Source organism: Amphibalanus amphitrite, unplaced genomic scaffold (genome assembly GCF_019059575.1).
Source record: "Amphibalanus amphitrite isolate SeventyFive unplaced genomic scaffold, NRLGWU_Aamphi_draft 001012F_arrow, whole genome shotgun sequence".
Lineage (NCBI taxonomy): Eukaryota > Metazoa > Arthropoda > Thecostraca > Balanomorpha > Balanidae > Amphibalanus > Amphibalanus amphitrite.
In genome coordinates this window covers 220,245-240,720 of record NW_024882506.1, presented here as the reverse complement: position 1 = coordinate 240,720, position 20,476 = coordinate 220,245, and the positions used below count along the sequence as shown (strand labels likewise).

Below are 20,476 nucleotides of genomic sequence, written 5' to 3'. Positions count from 1 at the left end.
AACATGAAATCAAAAAATGAAAACAAAGTTTTCTTGTTTTAAGTCAGTGGGCACTGATTCGCCATGCAGCGACAGCAGGGTGGTCAGAAAAAATTATCTATCAAAATATTTCATTCATTTTATTTCACATGCAAAGACTAAACCAAAATACCAACATTTTTTTGCTATTTTCTACGAGGCAGCCAATAAAAAAATTGTTAAGTATTTTGCATTTTGACGCTTCCAGTCAGCAAAGAATAGTTCTTGTGAAATACGGCCCGAATCGTGTGCCTCGGACGTTTCGGTTACATGAGCGATCCGTTCCAAATACGCACTAAGCTAATTCGCATCAGCTCCCCAAGAACGCATTCAGTGCACCGACTACATGAGCAAATTCGTATCAGTGACGTCAAACGGATCTAGTTTGGCTCTCGGCCCGATGCGCATTACAAACGGAATAGCATACAAATGTGGCGCACTTCCGTAGCAATAGAGGTGACTAAATTAAAAGTTTATTATCTTATGTCTTTTTTGCATTTAATCTGCTCAAAACATTCTCAATTAACTTAACAAAAAAAAAGTTGAACATAAAGTTGTCTTGCTTTGACTCATTGGGCAATTGCCTCTCTTGATTCGTCTGTAGTGCTGTCAGAAAATGTTTCAACTGAAATTATGTGGATATTTACTATTTGGTTTTCACTATATTTATTGTTGAAAACTTGGCAAAATACCGACATATTTTTTTAAATATTATTTCAAAAGAAGAAAATGAAAAAATACCTATTATTTTGCATTTTAATGTTTCTTTTTGCGAAGAAATAGTTCCTGTAATACGTATCTTGGTCCTATTCGCTTCTAAGCCTCTTTCTCAGCGGATTTTGTTCGGACCGCCGATTCGTATTAGCAGGTGGATACATGAGTCGATAGTACGCTCCTGATTCGCATTAGCGGTGAATCCGATCGTGATACGTATTTGCTTTGCTCATGTAACCGCGGATCGGATCGCCGATTCGCACTAGCAGGTGGCTACATGAGTCGGTAAGGCGTTCCTAATTCGAATTAGCGGCTAAATACGTATTTACTGTGCTCATGTAACCCCGATAATGGACCGTCTACGGGGACCGGGAACTTCTGACCACTTGCAGGTGGCGCCACTGCGCCCCCATGCGGGAACAACTGCGGCGCGGCAGTCGTCCGTCTAGGTTACTATAGAGGTCAATGCGCTAGCCTTTGTTTCATTTCCGGCTGCTCTTTTACCGGGGTTACATGAGCGATCCGTTCCAAATACGCACTACGCTAATGCGCATCAGCTCCCCACAAACGTATCTACGGCACCGGTTACATGAGACTAATTCGTTTTATCTACGTCAAACGGATCTTGTTTGGCTCACCCGGGCTGACTCCTCGACGGCCGGTAATGCGCATCACAAACGGAATAGGATTAGCGTACAGTCATGGCGCAGTTGCGGCATTTACCGAGACGACTGAACTAAATTTTAAATACTTTTATCATTTGATAGGCTCAAAAACATTTAAAATTAACATGAAATCAAAAAATGAAAACAAAGTTTTCTTGTTTAAGTCAGTGGGCACTGATTCGCCATGCAGCGACAGCAGGGTGGTCAGAAAAAATTATCTATCAAAATATTTCATTCATTTTATTTCACATGCAAAGACTAAACCAAAATACCAACATTTTTTTTGCTATTTTCTACGAGGCAGCCAATAAAAAAAATGCTTATTATTTTGCATTTTGACGCTTCCAGTCAGCAAAGAATAGTTCTTGTGAAATACGGCCCGAATCGAATAACTCGGTTACATGAGCGATCCGTTCCAAATACGCACTACACTAATTCGCATCAGCTCCCCAAGAACGCATTCAGTGCACCGACTACATGAGCAAATTCGTATCAGTGACGTCAAACGGGTCTAGTTTGGCTCTCGGCCCGATGCGCATTACAAACGGAATAGCATACAAATGTGGCGCACTTCCGTAGCAATAGAGGTGACTGAATTAAAAATTTAATATCTCATGTCTTTTTTGCATTTAATCTGCTCAGAACATCCTCAATTAACTTAACAAAAAAAAGTTGAACATAAAGTTGTCTTGCTTTGACTCATTGGGCACTTGCCTCTCTTGATACGTCTGTAGTGCTGTCAGAAAAATGTTTCAACTGAAAGTACTTTGATATTTTCTTTTTGGTTTTCACTATATTTATTGACAAAATACCGACATATTTTTTTAAATTATTATTTCAAAAGAAGCAAATGAAAAAAATACCTATTATTTTGCATTTTAATGTTTCTTTTTGGAAATAAATAGTTCCTGTAATACGTATCTTGGTCCTATTCGCTTCTAAGCCTGTTTCTCAGCGGATTTTGTTTGGACCGCCGATTCGTATTAGCAGGTGGATACATGAGTCGGTAGTACGCTCCTGATTCGCATTAGCGGTGAATCCGATCGTGATACGCATTTGCTTTGCTCATGTAACCGCGGATCGGATCGCCGATTCGTACTAGCAGGTGGCTACATGAGTCGGTAATGCGTTCCTAATTCGAATTAGCGGCTAAATACGTATTTACTGTGCTCATGTAACCCCGATATTTGACGTTAAATACTGTTCTATCTTTTGTAGCTTGGTGATAGCATGGTTGTACCCAATCATTGACGAACAATTCAAGCTATAAATCAAATTACGAACTATTTATGATTTTTCTTCAGTTTCAATTTCTTTAGATTCAATATTTTTAATCCTATCAGAGGGCAATGGACTGAATTTCATGTTTGTTTTGCTGCAAGTTTATTGGACCATCTACGTTTACTGAAGTACGCAGCTAGAAATGAACAAGGTCCAACTTGCTTGCATTGATACGGGCTTACGACATATCAGTAGGCGGAACTATGGTCAAGCGTACCCATTTTCGGGAACGCATTTTCGTTCCCATGTTTGGGAACGATAAACCCAAATATGGGAACGCCATGTAGGCATTATTTAAAACAAGAAAAAGAACTGTTAAATGACGTCCAAAAAATATAAAACGATCGTGAACCGCCTGATAGTTGTCTCAATATTGTTGGGAAAGAGTTTGATATTGTAAGGCCCATCGTAGTTTCAAATCGTTCCCCTATTTCTAAAGCAGTCCATCACCCGGGCCGCGAGCCCAAATTTGGGAACGCTGTCGTACACTGGCGCTGCAAGCGTTCCTTATTATGGGAACGGCGTACCCAAAATTGGGAACGATTTCACCGACGCCTTTCAGGGGCTCTTTTCATTAACAAGCATCACGTCCAACGCCGCAAATTATTGTTAACGCAACAATCATCAGATGACCTTTCCGGCAAGACCGTTGCATGTTTCGCCCGGTCTTCTGCGCTTTTATTCCCGTCGATCTCGCAGCGGGCACGCCCCCCTCTGCAGGATTACGTAATCCACAACGCTCAGCGATGTTCAACAAGGTCTTCCATACCTATATCCACCGTCCGCGCCGAGGGTGGAGACATGTCAAGCACCTGTCTGCTAATCACCGAGAGTTGACGAGCACAAGAAGTATCCAAAAATGGGAACGCTGAATATGTTACACCCTCAAAACACCTAGTCCCAATGAAAATCTAGTTTTTTCCTTTCTTAATGAGTGTAAGTGGCAAAAGGCCTGGTAGGATGGGCACGACGTATGATCGAAATCAGCATAAAAATTATAAATAAGCCACACAGAGCGACCTATATCAGAGAAATTCCCCCAACCGATCATGCTTAGAAACGCCGAAGACAAAAACCACGCTCATGACACTGCTTATAAAACAACGCTAAACAGCTAGCATCCAAATAAAATATGTCTTTCAGGGCTGATAAAATACAGCTGAATGATTTTAAACCACTGAAACTGAGTTTACAACAGTAGTTCGGTAAAATCACTGACGTTCCACGCGGTCGATCGCCCCGACACCAAATGTCAACAATATTACCTCGGGACTGTCCGCGTGTTCGCTTGCATATGTCATCATCTGGTGTCGCTAGAATGAAACTTCATAACCAGGCGAAAATTATTATACTTGACCTCAAAATGTAAAAAATGCTTCATTTTCCTTAAACTTGCATGTTAAATGTCGTATAACCCATATTTCCACCATTCTGTCATTTTTAAAAAATCATTAAAAATATCATTCCACGGTCAATTTCCTTGTTCCACGGTCAGATTAAAGATAACTTTATGGAGATTTAGTAGATACTTAAATCAGCGTGCACTTTTTTGAGACGTGATGCACTTTTGAGTTTTAGTGGGCGAACGGCCGAAAAATTGCCTTCCGTTCTCATAAATGGGAACGCCCGTTCCCATATTTGGGAACTCCGTTCCCAAAAATGGGAACGTTCCTATATTTGGGTACTCATGACCATAGTTCCGCCTACTGATATCGCCTGGCATTGAATTGGATCACAATTGGATTGAATTGCTGCCTTGGAATTGCTGTGTGGTTACGTCCTTGGGGGTCATATATCAAGCTGCGCATTTGTCATTTGTAGCGAGGAGGCGTTGTTACTACAAAAATGCCCAAACGGGTCGAAGCAGCTGAGGCACAAGAGATTGTGTCCCCAAAGAAGAGAAAACGAGTTCAAAGCAACAGTAGCCCATCAAGCGGAGCCAAGACTGTAGCGCCACCTCCTGTTGTAAAAATAGTTGACCCTTATGAGGTAAGTTTTCATCTGCAGTGTGTCTGTTCTGTGTTGTCTTGGCAGTGTTTCACAGTCCTGCCCTGGGCCCTGTTTCACCGGTGATAGCAGCACGCCGATTTTACGACTTGTCAAATTGGGTTTCCATGGAGACATCAACAGGCCCATTGCTCCAACACTACCACAAGTGTGACGTCAGCTCGCACAATTTGATAGCAGCGTGGTAGCAGCAGCCCGTGAAACACCGCCCAGCAGTGCGCTGTACTGCTGTATTAGTGTGGTGTTGGAGACCAATTCGGCTTGGCACTCAAGCGTTGCAAGCGTGCGGGTTTATTGGGGTAAAACTTCAGTTTTTTACATTAAAAGAAACGCAATTTTGATGATCGTAACGGTGTTAACATGGAAACCCAATGCACTGCTGTGCCGTGCGCTGCCGTGAAACACCGCCCTTGTGCCTGATCACTGAGTTATTCTAAAAACATTTCTGAGTGGAAGGTGAAGAAGGCTTGGTCAAACTGGCTAGGATCAGAATATGCATGATCTTCCAGGAAATCATGTATTTCTTGTGCCTTTTTATGCTTTTGCTTGCAAAGGACTCACTGGGCAAGTCCAATCAATTGCCATAAGAATTAGGTACTCTGGATCAGCTACGTCATGGGTCAGGTTAGACGACTTAGTCAAGGAGATTGGTCGCAAGCAACATGCATGTAAAGTTAAGGGAATGCCTGATGATATAGATATAAACTTTAGAGCTTTGAACTTTTTTGCAGAATCTGTGTGTATATGTGTCATTGCACTCTATCCTAAACCCATCAAACCCTGGATTTAAAGGAAGATTAATATTCTCAAAACCAAATGGTCATGCTAGATAGCCCTGTTTGAAGTTTCTAGTGCATGAAAATGCTGATCTGACCAGCATTGAATGCCTAGTTACCTCCAGATTGGGCTGTTTGGCTGATGAGCTAGTTTGTTTCTGGTAGATACCTATGCTTTACAATGCCAGTCTGAGCTGAGCAGTTCTGTTTTGGGTAAGCTGGAATGTGTGTTTGGTGAGCTGACCTGTTAACTTGAAAAAGCAATAACTGCACTGGTTAAAGCTAGGATGGTACAATGCTACAACCTTTCATGTTAGCCAAGCTGTCTTGTGAGTCTGAGAATATAAGATATCCTATGAGCATGCCCTGGCCAAAGCAGCCACCATCACCACTGTGACAGGAAAACTTCCAGTGAGTGAATCCCATATGGATGTGGAGTGAGAATGGGTGATGGACAATGACACCAACTGTCAGATGCTTCTAAGCAATCTCGACGACGGGCTGTGCCGGTATCTTTCGGTTTGTCGGCTGGCCTTGATACTGACACTGAAGGCTAACTGATACATGTGTTTACTATGGAGCGCTGCATAGTTTACGCGAGAGACGACTGTTCACTCAGTGAGTATAGCGGCAATAAGACAATGGAGGGCCGAAAAACGCGCCGTTCATGGGACATGCCAGTCAGCGCACACACGGTGTCTAGCGTTGCGACAAAATTCTCGCGAGAAATGAGTAGAGTAGGCAGAGTTTAATAGCTGAAGCGAACTTCGTGTCTTCTGCGTGTCGCAGTCACCTCAGTGCTACGTACCTACCCAGCAGTGCGTGTTGTCAGGTGTAGCGCTTTGCGGTAAATGCCATCGTACGCGGCCTCACGAATGAAGTTGATCATATTCGGTGTCAAACTATCACAATGCCGCTACTCCGACACAACATGTAGCTCCGACGTTCCACAGAATAAGGGAGCGAAGAACACCATGAGGTGGCGGGCAAACTATCACAATGCACGCTACTCCGACACAACATGTAGCTCCGACGTTCCACAGAATAAGGGAGCGAAGAACACCATGAGGTGACGGGCAAAGTACTTGGGCAGGGGCTGTTATTCTTACTTGGACGACTGCTTGAACTCCGTCGACTCTGAGAGCGTCAATTCACTCAACTCCCTGCTGAGTGACAGTGGCTTCTATGTATTTGAAGCAGTGAACCAGCACGACAGCGAGTGTGCTGCCGACTCTCAGTTACCGCACCAGTACCAATTGTCACCGTCATTCACAGTCTCCCCCGGTCGGGCGCTGCGGCCGATGGGCGCTGGCCGGTCATTTACTTTTATGGTTCGTGTAAATCGTGTTATTGACTTCTCTTTACAGCGTCTGTACAGTGCCTAGGGACTGCCTCGGCTATGGACACCCAGCACTTACTAGGAGACTGTTTGCGATTTGCTGTGTGTAGTTAGAATGATTGCTCGCTAATTGAGTAGGTTACTTGAGTGTTTTAGCTGTTTTCATGGTCCCTCATTTTACCAATACCGCCATGGGGATACGGAAGATCAACATGACATTCGAACTTATTTATTCATTTATTTATTTCAGAATGCCATTGAATTTGAAGAAACTGAGTCGACTAAAAGGTCGTCGGCTCAAGACATGAAACTCTTCCATCTAACCTGTGACACAATCAGAAAATTGATGAGTCAAATTGAGGAATTGAAGAGATCGCCAGACAAGGTAAGTATTCTGGTACGGTGTACGCACGTCGCACAAGGTTTGAAATGTGTTTACGCACGGTGGACGGGGGTTCATTATTTCTGTTTATTTCTGTTGTACTGAAGTGGGAAAATTAGCGGTTTTGTTGTATCAAACCCGCCCGTATAAGTCCCCCGTCACTGATGGCCTGCGGCCGCCAGAACCGGTCCCGGATCGCCGAGCTGCGCGCGCTGGCCGGACTGCACGTGCTGGCGCTGAAGAAGATCAACCGTCTGGAGAAGGCGCGCCTGAAGGCGGCCCGCGAGAACACGCACGCCGCCAAACAGCGCGTGGACACCTTCCACCTGACGCTGCAGAACCTGCTCTACGAGATCGTGCACGTGCGCCGCGAGATCAACCGCTGCCTCGAGTTTAGGTCAGTGTGTCAATGGCGCTCTTGCAGCGACGATATGGCTGTCATCCTGTCTGGTATGGGGAAGGGGGATATATAAACAGCAATTTATTCAGTCATATCGAGTAACTTTTCATCTAGCTTGGCTTTGAAACCAGTCTGGTTTCCCTTAAGTCACACCAACAAAGATATCTTGCCGAAAAATCGCTGATCCTGTTTGGCCTTGACAGTTTTGGTTGAAAAACTGTATGCAGCCTTGCGGTTATGATGATAGCACGTCCCCTGCCTAGTTGATAGAACGTCGTACATTCAGAGCAGAGGATTTGAGTCGCTCCGATGTTCGATATGCGACGCTAGGTCGCCGCGATGTAACCTGCTGCATTGTGTGTGCTGTGTTGTTTGCGCCGACAGGTCCCAGGACGAGGACATCAGTCTGGTCTCTGAGGAGGAGTTCTACCGCGATGCTCCCGAGGAAATTAGCCAGCCGGTGAGCCGTTGCCTTATAACAGATTAGCCACCAGCCAGAATATTTGTTGGGTGCGTGATGCGCTCCGGTGGTGCTTTCTTACGTCAATTTGTTGTGTTCGCCATAGACCTCTGTATACCGAAGTATACAGACGTTTACAGAGGTATACAGAGGCATATGTGTTTGCTTATATTCAGATGAAAATAGTTTTTCTTTGTGCTTTTTGTGTGGGAACCACAACATGAAACTCTTTTCCGTTAATTTGACGTCAGTCCCCCTCACGGCCCCATCACTGTGGTGGCTGACCCTCGGTCGCTCGTGCCTAGTCGTCGACGCGCGAGGACGAACACCGTCGCCACCTGGCGCGTCTGGACTGGGAGCTGGAGCAGCGGAGACGTCTGGCCGCCGACTGCCGCCAGCTGGACACGGACAAACGGCGCATCAGCCAGCGTATCGGACAGCAGAGGAAGCGGCTCAGCGACCTGGCGCCCCAGCTCGCCGCCGTGCTACAGGTACGGGCGACAGTTCAGTAAAACAGGACTGCTAAAATGTTGCTTATTGTGTAAATTAAACTGTATGCTAGCTAATACTAATTGGTTTGGATAATCATTGGCTTGCCTTTTTGTGAGTACTAGCTAATTCTGGGCTTAGCTATTCCTTTTCAGTAATTTCTTGCTAAGATTTTCCCAAAGAGCCCCGGTCATCCAAACGATCATCTAGAGAGTCGGCAACGGTTGGTACGGTGATAGCTGTCAATAACGGCCACACTGCCATGTTGTCCTATCACGGACGGACGTGATCTCACCGCGACCGTTTTCAGACAGTCAGTGGTTGGGTTTCCAGACGGCTTGGGTGGCTGATGTAGTCTGTCTCATACGTGGTGGTATTCAGTTGCTTCTCAGAGGGTTGGTGTTGTGACAATGGGTGAACGCCTTAAAGAGGACGGGGTAGTCAGCTCTGGTTATGATCAGACGACAGACATAAACTAGGGTTACCCGCGTGCTCCGCAACGCGAAGGGGGGATTTTTTGACCCGTGGGTATTGGGTTAGTCTGTGTCGATTTGGTTGGTAGATATCCATTTCGTTCGATTGCTTTTTGACGGCCAAGCATTTTGTAAGAAAACAAAAAGATACATCGCATCGAGGTGCCCGTGTCGTATTATCATGCGTTCTACTTTAGAATGATTCGAAAACTGGCGTGAAGTCTTTTGAGGGCCATCGATGAATTTCGCTAAAAATGACAATGCAATGGTTTGGAACATTTACATTTTTAAGTATACTGTTGCTAATCATGCAAAAATGAAGAGTGAATATTGGACAGAATTGAATGCTCTATCCAATGGTACCATATTCAATTGCCAAAGGTATCAGGTTATGCAGCAAACCCCGTGTGATTAATAAAGTGGCACAAAATTGACAAACACCGTTTTCTCCTGTGATTTGCACCACCTTGATTTGGATCAATCAGCTTTCCACAATTTTTATATGAGAGGCGGTACCTTTCTCTTGCAAATAGGCGTTGATTCAACTCGCTCCATTTAACGGTCACCTAAAAATAAAATTAATTCCAAAATCCCTCAAAAACCGCAATTTTTCAAATAAAAGTGCCCTCTCCGGTGCACGTGACGCGTGTTATCCTCTGCATTGCACACCATTCAATAGCCCGTTCAATTCTGTACACGATGCTGTTTTCCCCGTGCCGGTCGGACCCCTGGTCACCAAGATATTGCACGGGAACTGGACCCGTGTCGGCCAAAATTAGCCGTTTTCGCCCGATTTCGCACGCCGATTTATACATGTAAAGTCTATGACGCGAATTTGCACTTTTTGAGCACGCGCCACGCGCTACCTATCAATCCGATCGAGCTGAGACCCCTCAAAGGCACGTCGCGCATCCTTGATCTATAAGTTGTGCAAATTTCACCGGGCTAGGTGCAACGGTCTGGCCTGTAGTCCACGCAAAGCACCACCAAGTCGGGACCTCGGTAACGGACAGACGCACCCTCCTCAAATAGTAATATAGATGTGGTGGTTCGTACAAGTCGTTTTGTGCTTTTGATTCAGAAAAGTAACCTAAGAAATAAGGAAAAGCAGTTACAGAGAATGAAATAATAACAGAAATAAGAACTCTTCAAAGGACGTACGCTGCTTCCTGGTTTGATATATTCTGAAGTCTGAAAGGCCACCGGAGTGTGCCATTTTAGGATTCGAAATTGCCTTCGTTTCGTTCCACATGGAGTATTTCGTTCCACCTCAAAAGGCACAGTCCGGGAAATATGTATTACAGCTCCTCTGGCTGTTACTCATAACAGTATGCCTTCCAGGAAGGCGGCTTGATTTCTCGAGCGATCTCTCGCGCGGTCGTCATGAGTAGGAAATGAAAACATTTGGTATACTTTTTGTGTTTCTAGTGAGCTCCGCCGTCAGCTCTCAGCGGAGTATGCATTGATCTGAGTCCGCCCATATCTACCACAGATAACCCAATGAGTGAAATGACCTGTTTGCCCGTGTTCTGACAGAGAGCCCTGAGTTATCCTGACTTCCCTACAGAGCACGCAGCCGCTGCAGGAGGAGCTGTCGCTGCCGCTGGACCAGCGTCGGCAGCAGCACCGTCTGGCCGCTCTGCTGCCTCGGCCGCTCTACCTGCTCTATGTGCAGACCACTGCCTACGCCGAGGCCTGCGGTGAGTTCAGAGAGCACAGCGACTTCGGCTAACTTAGACTCTGACGGTTGATATCTAACACAGAAAGCTTGCAAGTCGAGGATTATGAAACCATTATGCTTGTTCAACTTATCCAATAATCGCAAATTAAGCGCCGTTTATACGCTCTGCCTACACTGTGGCGTCTTGGATGAGCTTCACTAAAACTCTATGCATAACATACCGTGTGGATCGACATAGCGCGCCCCTCTGCCCGTACCTGCGCCCGTGCGGCGTGCCGGTCCCTCGGGTGTGCTAGTGGTGACAGCCGGTGTTGGCCCGTTACAGACTCGTCCATCAGCGCCACCATATGTGGCAGTGAGGAGGAGGCCGTCACCCTGAAAATGGCCGACCAGAGGGAGTCGGGAGACGAGTCAGAGTCAGATCAGGAGGCAGAGGTGAGTCGGAGTCAGACCAGGAGGCAGAGGTGAGTCGGAGTCAGACCAGGAGGCAGAGGTGAGTCGGAGTCGGATCAGAGGTGAGTCGAAGTCGCAGTCAGACCAAGTGGCAGAGGTTGTTGTTAATGTTGAGGTTGGAGTCGGATCAGGGGTGGATCAGACCAGAGGTGAGTCGGAGTCGGATCAGAAGTGAGTCGGAGTCAGGCCAGATGTGGGTCAGACCAGGTCGAGTCGGGAGACGACTTGGAAGAAGTCGGGATTGGTCGGAGTTGAATGAAGCGGTAGCCGGTAGGGCTGAGTCGCAGGCGGCTCGGCGGCGGCACGGGGCTAACGTCCGCCTGGCGGGGTCGGACATAGATTATTTAACCGGGCCAAACAGGGCACAGCCAGTGAATGGCCTCCTCAGCTGCGGCCGCCACATACGACATTTTAACTCGTGAACACGTGTAATCTGCGCCGCGGCTAGACGCTGAATGGAACGGGCTCCGCTGCGGTAACAAGTCGGCGCCGCCAAGTCTTCTCTTCTGGAAACTGAGGTAATAGTTTTGGGTGACTGAGTATATGAATGAAATGAGACATGCATACTATTGCATTTCGGTTTTGGCTGACAAAGCACAAACAATGCCAGTCGTGGTTTTAGTCACTATATAGTTTCTTGACCGTCATTATCCAGTACCTCGTAGACAGGAGTTGTTTTTGTGTTAACGACTCAGTGTCACTATTGACATTCGCCTTTCATAACAGATCCGCTTATGACTTTATCGACGCATTTCTTTTCCACACTGTCGAATTCTCTCGGCAGAAGTTGTTGACTCAGGCAGCAGTTGCTCATTCTGCATTCGCCTGAGGGTAACGTGTCACTTTGGCATTTACTCAATTTCATTACACCCACTTTTCTCGCGGCAGTCCCAGCGGGCCGCCTCGCACAGCACCCCTCTCCCCAGCAGCAGTCGGTCTGCGCGCTAATGCGGTCCATGCCACGAGTGATGTACTGGCGCTATTTCCGAGCACCGGAGAATGGACTGCCACCGACGTCAGAGCCCCGAGTATTTCTCCCCAGCATAGCGAATTGCTGTGGTTACACTGCCTTTTGTGGTGTGTAATTACATACGCTCAGTTACATGATGAGTATAACAGTCGCCGTAGAAGCAGTGGAATTGTCAGATTCTTGCTTGTTGATGTTGAAGGTGAATTGTACATTGTACGCTTTGAATCATGGCATGTTTTGTAAGGTAGTGTCAGTAGCGTTTTCAGAAGTCTTTTTTCCCTGTCTAGATTACCTGTTACTACCTATAACAGCCGACATCAGTCACTCTGCATATGGTATTCATTGTAACTGGCATTATCGGGCCAGTCTTGATGGCTAATAATCTGATCCGTGCTCTTGTTTGTCGGATATCAGGCTCTGTTTGTCTTATCGGAACCAATTAGTCCAAACCTTGTGTTATGACCTTCGGGGAACGCAGCAGAGCTCGCGGTAGCTTCTACCTTTTTTAGCTATGCTCTGGAGCATCCGTCAAAGTTCAGGGATAAAGGCAAAATCATAATCCGTTCGGGGTTCATGTCTGAACAGTCACTTCCAACATCACATGACATTGACCTAAATTGATGTTTGGCACTCTTTTTCGAGTTGTTTGGCTTGTCGTTAAGCATCAGCATCGAAACATCTATATTTGTTCACTTTTGGTGACCGGTACTGACCTAAAATTGACTGAAAAGTACTGTTGTTTTCACACATGCTTTAAATCCCACCTGCTGCTTCTTGCTGAGTGGCTGAGGTGTAAGTTGGGAGGATGGAGAGGACGTTGACATGACAGCCGCAGCTCTCTGCGGGCCGCAGACTGATTGAGTCTTTGGTAAAAACTGCTTCCTAGTTTGTGCTTCCTGCAATTCATTAAAGACCCTGGGATGTCTTGTTGAAACTTTACAACAGTTCACGCTTCGTTGAGCGCCGCGGCGCCGCTGGACGTGTGATGGGTTATATCGAATGAAAATATCGAACATCAAACAGAACTTCAGCCAGTGGTCAATTATAGCCGGTATATTTAGTACAGCATGCAGCGCACTTGGCGAATGTACATACACTGGCACAAAGGTATCCGGCGGGGACGGAACTGCGCTCGTCTTCATCTTGATACATATGTATGTCGTAATCAATACTGCGGCTGTAGACTTAGCGAGCGGCATTTTCAGAAACGACAAATTTAGATCAGCGAAGTCCGGCCTGGCTATTTACCAATATTCGGCAATATCTACTATCGGAGCTTGTCTTTTGGCTTTATTGCAGCTAAGCGTAGGATTGTCTCTGCGGGAACCGCTGTGGAGGGAAGTTCTAGTCAACTTTTTGTGTCAAGAATTTTAATGAAAATGACATTACTGCGCTTGTGTTGCATGATAGGTGTGACAAATTACTTGGGAAGAACCCCAGGTACAGTCAATGCTCACAACCAAACGGTTCATTTATGACTGTCATGAGATCAGCTAGGTCTATTCTAAACTCATCGTATTCAGGTACTGGTATTCTCTGCTGTCAACACCACATTTATGTCTCCCAAATATCTGGGACCTCACGTGCGTTCGCAAAACACGTCGTTTCCACACCGCCATTCGAAAGTCGGGTCACGTACGAAAAATAGTTGTTCCTACATTTCACCTCTAGTCACGCCACTGTCGCTGGCCTTCTTAGGTCACAGTCCCAGTCACTTTTTGCTTCCCGCAACAAGTTAGCCCGTGATATCTGACGGCCACGGCGGGCTATTCTTGTCTCAATATTAGGCGTAATATGTCAACACTCACACACAGTCGGCCAAGAGTAAATCCAAGTGTTCGGAGTAGTTCTCCTTACGGCGCAGCTTGATAATCTCGGTGCCGATGGGATCGAGACTCTGTGTGTGTAGGGGCCATATCGGTGGAGCACCAGCGCACGGAACGCTGGAAGAATTGTCCGAGAATGCTGACCCGTGCAGCGCCCCGCAGCCGTGTCTCCTCTCTACTCCAGATGAGGTCGAGCCGTATGTCTGCGTGGGTACTGCTCGGCGGGTATGCTGCTCTCTGTACCGTAGATGAGGTCAAGTCGTAAGCCCGCGTGGGTACTGCTCGGCGGGTGGGTTGTTCGTTGTACCCTAGATGAGGTCGAGCTTGGGTGCTGGTCGGAGGCTGTATGTCCTCTGTACCCTAGATGAGGTCGAGCCGTTTGTCTGTCTGTGTGATGACAGGCGAGTGGGCTGTCCTCTGTACCCTAGATGAGGTCGAGCCGTATGTCCACCTGGGTGCTGGTCGGCGGCCGCTCGGCGGCGGTGGCCACCTTCTTCCGTTGTTCGCGCACCTGGTGCCGCCAGCGGCCGGCGAGCAGCCGCAGCAGGCCGGGCCCCAGCACGCCGTGCAGCAGCGTGATGTGCAGGTGGTTGAGCAGCGCCTTGTTGCCGGCCGGCAGCTGACTGGTGTTGATCGGCACCAGCAGCGTGTCGACCAGCACCGTGCACAGACCCAGCTGCGCCCAGCTCTCCGAGGGCACGTAGTTGCGCGGCCGGTGCGTGCCCTGGCGGCCGCTGCTGGCGCGCAGCAGCAGCACGCAGCACAGGAAGTTGGACGTGTTGATACTGCTGTTGATGGCGAACAGCGCCAGCGCCGGCGGCCGCTCCGGCAGCGGTTCGCCGGTACACAGGTAGAACCCGAACCCGTTCAGGCCGAACAGGGGCGCCAGCGCCAGGCCGACGCCGGTGGCTGTGAGCAGGAGCCGGTTCTGCCAGCGCAGCCGGGTCTGTGTGAGGTGCGGCGCCAGCGTCGGTAGCCGGGCGGCGCTCACCTGCTGCAGACGACAGGCGCTCACCAGACAGTTGGCCGCCGAGATCAGACCCACCGTGTTAATCTCCACCATGGAGGCCACCAGACAGGCGGGACGCACTAGAGACGGCCACGCGTGCACGTGCTCGCTCACTGGCTTCCACAGATTAGAGAGCGTCATCATAACGATGCTGATGCGCATCCTGGTGAGCAGCGTGTCATCGCTGGCGGAGCGGGCCGAGCGCCGGTGGCGGGTCAGGTCCTGTGCTACGCAGAGCTGTGGCACCAGGCCGGCAGCGGCCAGCATGACGTACACCAGGTGACGGCTCAGCTGCCAGACGGCCGCGCCGCACTCCGCCGCCGCTGCCGCCGCCGCTGCTGCCGGCTCAGTGGTGTTGGTGGCGAACGTCATGCTGGTGCGGCGGCCGCCGACCGACTGGCGGTCGGGCGGCAGGCAGAGTCGGCGGCCGGCCTCTGTGCGCGGTCAGCGCTGTACGGACCGAGAGACTGCGGTCGTCAACCGACGATGAAACTGACGGAAATGAGGGGGAAATAGAAAAAAAAGATAGCGCACAAAGCTCTCATGGGCTGACATTGCCTCCAGGTGACAGGCCACGGCTGTACAGACGCAAGCGGTCAGCGTCGGATGGACTGAAAGCATGGTCAGCGGTCGGACGGGCCAATAGCTTCCAGTCGTGCAGTATGTAGGCGGAGACGGTCGAGAGCGAGACCCAGTTTAGCATAGCGTGACACGGAACAGGCTGCACTGCACAGCAACAGCATGACACGGAAGAGGCACGGAAGGTCTATTCAGGTGGCAGGCTGGCCTCGTTATGGCTTGATTTGAACTCGAAACAGGCGCTAATTGAAATGATACCGAGACAATTTTTAGTCCTAGACGATTCGGAGATAACTTCTGTTCCCCTACGGGTCGAGTGTGACGTGCTCCTGTGTGGGTGCGCGTCACCCATAGGTGCTGGTGCGGCTATCCATGGCCTGTCTCTATGTGACTGACCAGTGTCCCGCCCCTCTCTCCGTTCCCAGGAAGAGGCGAGGAGGAAGAAACGCCACCGAAAGTCGGCCCGGGACGAGGAGGCCGCCCGTCTGCGCAAACTGCTGCACAAACATCCGCTGCTAGTGGTGGTGGAGATCGTCTGCAAGGGTCAGTGGGGTCACCTGGGGTCACCGCCCGCCGCCCGGTCACCTGGGGTCACCGCCGGGTCACCTGGGGTCACTAGGAAGTCACCGGTCAGCGGATAACGCGATTTGTTCGTAGGCTTTGAGCCACGACTGTTGTAATCAGTTGTAATGTGAATGTCCAATGTCCATTGACTAAGAGGCTTAGCTTGATGTATGTATACTGGTTATGTTTTCCGGGCTACCACATCTTTGCTCAGCTGGCTGACAAGCCTTTATGGAAAGCAGTTCAGATCTTTTGTATTGTTATTTTAATATATGTCACTCGATGAGCTGAGTTGTTCGCTCTATTGGGTCTATTTTGTTTTAATATTTGTTACGTACAGAACGGGGAACCATTTAAACGCGTTCGATGTTAATGTGAGTTAATGACATTCCTTCAAGTTCAATATAGGTCCATCACTGAGTTTTAACAATGGGGGTTGGCTCGGTGTCGTAACTTAATTGCTCACTATGGCCTTCTTAGCCATTATCTGTAATGAGCTCGGCCTTACTGAGCAGTCCTCGAATCTCCGAAAATGGCCAGGCAGTTGTCATAGTTAGTAGTTTCGACCAGACTTGTGACTGATCGTGTTCTACTAACCCCTATATTTCTATCGATATGTAAATAGATAGTGACATGTTGGTAATGCGTAGAAATATTATTTTGTCAAACACAATTTGTCGCATTCATTATATGCATTTCCAAACACGAGTGTATCTTCCATAAAAGATGCACGACGAAATATGTGTATTACCGCATTTCTTCACTTTTGTTTCCTTTTCTTTCCTTGAATGCTCAGCAGTCATGGTTCTCGTTACATTTCACGGCCGTTCATTGAACGCCCTATTACCGGCCGGGCGGTCACCCTGTGTTCACGGTATGCTGCTGGTGTGTTTCAGATCTGGGCCGCCTGGTGCTGGAGTTTGTACACCTCACGCAGCTGGGTATCGTCACCGTCTCTGTCGGTATCCAAGACTGCGCCGTCACCGGGTGCGTAAACTTAACCCAGCTCTATCCACCGCTAATATGACCGGGGCATGTCTATTTTCCAAATTTACCCACCACTACTACTGACTTCAGGACTGCGCTGTTACGGGGTAGGTGTACCTTACTTACCCACTGTCTCTGCCAACTGTCTAAACACCAGGACTGTCTATTGGACCTTTACTAGTACCTCACACAGTCCTATCCTTCACTATTATTAACAGCACTTCGCACCGCTGCCGGATATTTCACACAGCAGTTCTGCCATCTTTCCTGTGCCACCCTCCCCGGACCTTCAACGATGCCCTGTACTTACGCTTATACAGGGTGTTTCACTAAAATTGTCAAAAAGTAAATGCCTATTAAAGATATATAGAATATGCAAATCACGTGGCTGCGCATGTGGCTTTGTTGCAAATTTTTGGACATTTATTATTTATCCATTTAAGATATATTTTACACTCATACGGAGCGAGGGCAGGAGGCCAAAGTTACTAGTTATTTTTTCCTTATGCAGAACAAGAACAGGTTATTTACACCGCAACAGGAGGGATGAATTACACTTTGTACATTTGGTGCCACCAGAAACATTGAAACCGTGTGCCGACTTTTCAGGAAACTTTTTACTCTCTCACCTCGCTACGTTCCAGATTATAAAAGTTTCAAAGGGCTTGTTGAGAGGTTTAAAAGGGTTCCTTCGATGCCGGTTCCAGTCCAAAAAAGGCGGGGTTGCCCCCACCTCTCGGCGGAAACCGTTGAGAAGGTCAGGGTCTTTTTGAGGGCCTTTGAAGATAACAAGAAGCTAGTTCCATCATCAGAAATAGCCAGGGCCTTACAAGTTATTAAAATCAACCACTGTAACGGCTGTAGCCACCAGGAACTGACTGGACCAGAAGCTCCTGGGCCGAATAATCAGCTGCCTCGCCGCCCGCCCCTGGCCAGCGCGAAGCCCCGATCTGTCACCGCTAAGCCTCTGGTTTGGTCAGTGACTCAGTAGCTCTCGCAGAGCTGAGGAAGACTCAAGTCGCATCACTTCGGGAGCTGAAGAGCACAATTCAAGGCTTTGCCGACAGTCTGGACGCTGAAGACGAAAACGGGCTGTGAGGTACCTCCGGACACGTGCCGAAACGGTGCATCAAAAGAAGGGGCAGATGTGTGGAATAGGTTTGAGTGACGGTGATATCGTTTTTATGTATTCAAATGTCCAACAATTGCGGATGAAATGATATGCAAATTTCCTTAGAAAACATTGTTATTATGTGCATTATGACCTTTTACTTTTTGACACTTTTAGTGAAACACCCTGTAGCCTGCAAAACAAATCGCCGCTCACAAATTCGCTCGCTCTCGGTGCTGGCTCGTTTGCAGGGCCGGGCCGGGAAACATCAGGTGTTTTCACCTGCCCCGTTGTGAGCGGATTCTATAAAGTAGTGCTGCGCCGTCTTAACCGCTTGTCAATAGTCAAACCAGCAGACTTAGACCTGGATCCGAGCTAAATTGGTGTTCAGCCTTGTAAAAAACTTGACTGAAGGTTAGTGCGAGTCTATTTTAGTGCAAGCCATTAGGGTGCAGTTTCAGCTCTCAAAACTGCAATATTTTTATTTCTGGGAGGGATCGTATATCTCAGAAAATTGCTTGAGCTAGCTCCAGCAGCCTGTCTGAACTTAAAAACGTAGTATCTAGGATGCTACCAAATTTTAGGCTTCTTCAACTTTCACTGCTTAGGCTGCTCCAATAAATTCAGGTAGCAAGCATATTATTTTGTTACTGGGTGATGGATGAAAAGCTACTTGACTTCTCGCCTTTTCATTGCATGAAAAGGCGAGAAGCCAAGTAGTCCCATAATAGTGCCCTCTGTATCTGTGCCACGCTGGCGCTCTAGGCCCGTTTGTTTGGACAATTAGCACTACCCGCTGTACCGTGTACCAGGGCCCGGCTGGTTCGTCAGTAACCAGCAATTTTTCTCCCTTTCCACTGTCTTTACCAGAGCCCTGTTGTCGGCCGAGTCGCTACTCGACTACCTGGAGCCGGGTGACGCCGGCTCCGACTCGCCGTCGGCGGCCACGGCCCACCAGCTGCGTCGGGCCGGCCTGTCGCCGCTGGGACAGTACATCACCGCCGGGCAGCTGGGCAAACCCTACCTGTGGGCGCAGCGGCTGGCCGGACTGGAGTTCATCGCCGGCACGCAGGTCGGTGGACGCCGGACTCATGGAGCGGAGGGAGAACGCACGACCGTAGTCTGACGGTGGTGTCTGTTTGTCTCCTTCCTAAGCTGACTGTTTGTCGATGTGTCCTGTCTTTTGATCGTTATTCTACTTTGCCATCCTCCATTTCTATCTGGTATTATCGTCATCTGACCGCTCATCATCTGAACGCCTGCGATTGACTAGCTATTTTGTCTGATTTGTTCTTATCGGACCGTCTGACCGTCTGAGGACCAATAGTCCGTCATCTGTCGGACTATTTGGTCTTCGTTTTTTTTTTTTGCTTTTTTGATTGTCATTCCCCGGCCTTCTGTCTGTATTTCTGTCTGACTTTTTGCATTTCGTTGTTTGACCGTTTTTGTCCTTTCGCCAGGACCCTCCGGCGCCGGCGGCCGAGTCGGTGGCCGCCCTTCATGTCGAAGCCACGATGAAGCAGATCCGCGCCCGACTCAAGGCGCGCGTGGCGCTTCAGGGCCAGCTGGACGCCATAGGTGGGTGGTAGAGGACTGTGACGTGTACTTCGAGGGGGCAGCAGGATGTCTCCTCCCCACACTTTTTGTGCTAGTTTGCAGTTCACCGAATCACTGTGCTGCATGTGCTTTAATTTGTTTTGGTGCGCCTTGAGCAATGTTTTTTTTACGAGTGTAGCTTTAGTGAAACTGTAGGCCCGACGCAGCTCATTAGTCTTATGTCACCAGTCCTCATTTCTCTACCTCGTCTGTGCCGGCTCTGCCTTGCTAGGCTCCGGTCATCTGCTGCCATCCTTTTCTCTCCCACCCCTCCCGCGCCTATCTGTGACTCGCCCGACGGGGGTAACCTGTCGCCGTCCCCCTCAGCTCTAGTCTCACTGTACCTCTCATCTGTGCCTGGCGAGGCGCGGGTAACCTACCGCCATACACCCGCTCTAGTCTGACTATGCCTCTGGTGTGTGTCTCGGCAGGCGCGGGTAAGCTGCTGCCGCCCCCCCCCCCCCTCCCCACTTTAGTCTGACTGTACCCCTTGTCTCTACCTCGGCAGACTAGGGTAACCTGCCAACCCCCTCTCTAGTCTGACTATGCCTCCCGTCTAATCCTTGCCAGGCGCGGGTAACCTGCCACCTCTGTCCTCTCTGTTCTGACTACGCCTCTCGTTCGTGCCGCCCCAGGCTCCTGTGTTCTGTCACCACCCCCTCTCTAGTCTGACTGTGCCTCTCGCCTCTGCGTCTC

At 48.7% G+C, this 20,476-nt stretch overlaps 1 protein-coding gene across 4 annotated transcripts in view; it reads left to right on the top strand.

Moving 5' to 3' along the window:
- Positions 1 to 871: 871 nt before the first annotated feature.
- Positions 872 to 20,476, top strand: part of LOC122369169 (THO complex subunit 5 homolog) — a 24,629-nt gene continuing 5,024 nt past the window's right edge. The window contains exons 1-12 of one of the 4 annotated variants that reach the window (XM_043343675.1): positions 872 to 898; positions 4,500 to 4,667; positions 7,051 to 7,185; positions 7,365 to 7,579; positions 7,967 to 8,042; positions 8,348 to 8,533; positions 10,572 to 10,704; positions 11,011 to 11,120; positions 15,948 to 16,065; positions 16,983 to 17,073; positions 19,055 to 19,256; positions 19,645 to 19,762. In XM_043343675.1, coding sequence (XP_043199610.1) covers positions 4,524 to 4,667; positions 7,051 to 7,185; positions 7,365 to 7,579; positions 7,967 to 8,042; positions 8,348 to 8,533; positions 10,572 to 10,704; positions 11,011 to 11,120; positions 15,948 to 16,065; positions 16,983 to 17,073; positions 19,055 to 19,256; positions 19,645 to 19,762 — 1,528 coding nt within the window. In that variant the 5' untranslated portion in view covers positions 872 to 898; positions 4,500 to 4,523. Of the gene's footprint in view, positions 899 to 2,350; positions 2,388 to 2,490; positions 2,519 to 4,387; positions 4,668 to 7,050; positions 7,186 to 7,364; positions 7,580 to 7,966; positions 8,043 to 8,347; positions 8,534 to 10,571; positions 10,705 to 11,010; positions 11,121 to 15,947; positions 16,066 to 16,982; positions 17,074 to 19,054; positions 19,257 to 19,644; positions 19,763 to 20,476 lie in introns of those variants that run through there. The other 3 variants (XM_043343676.1, XM_043343673.1, XM_043343674.1) reach the window with 3 other exon arrangements.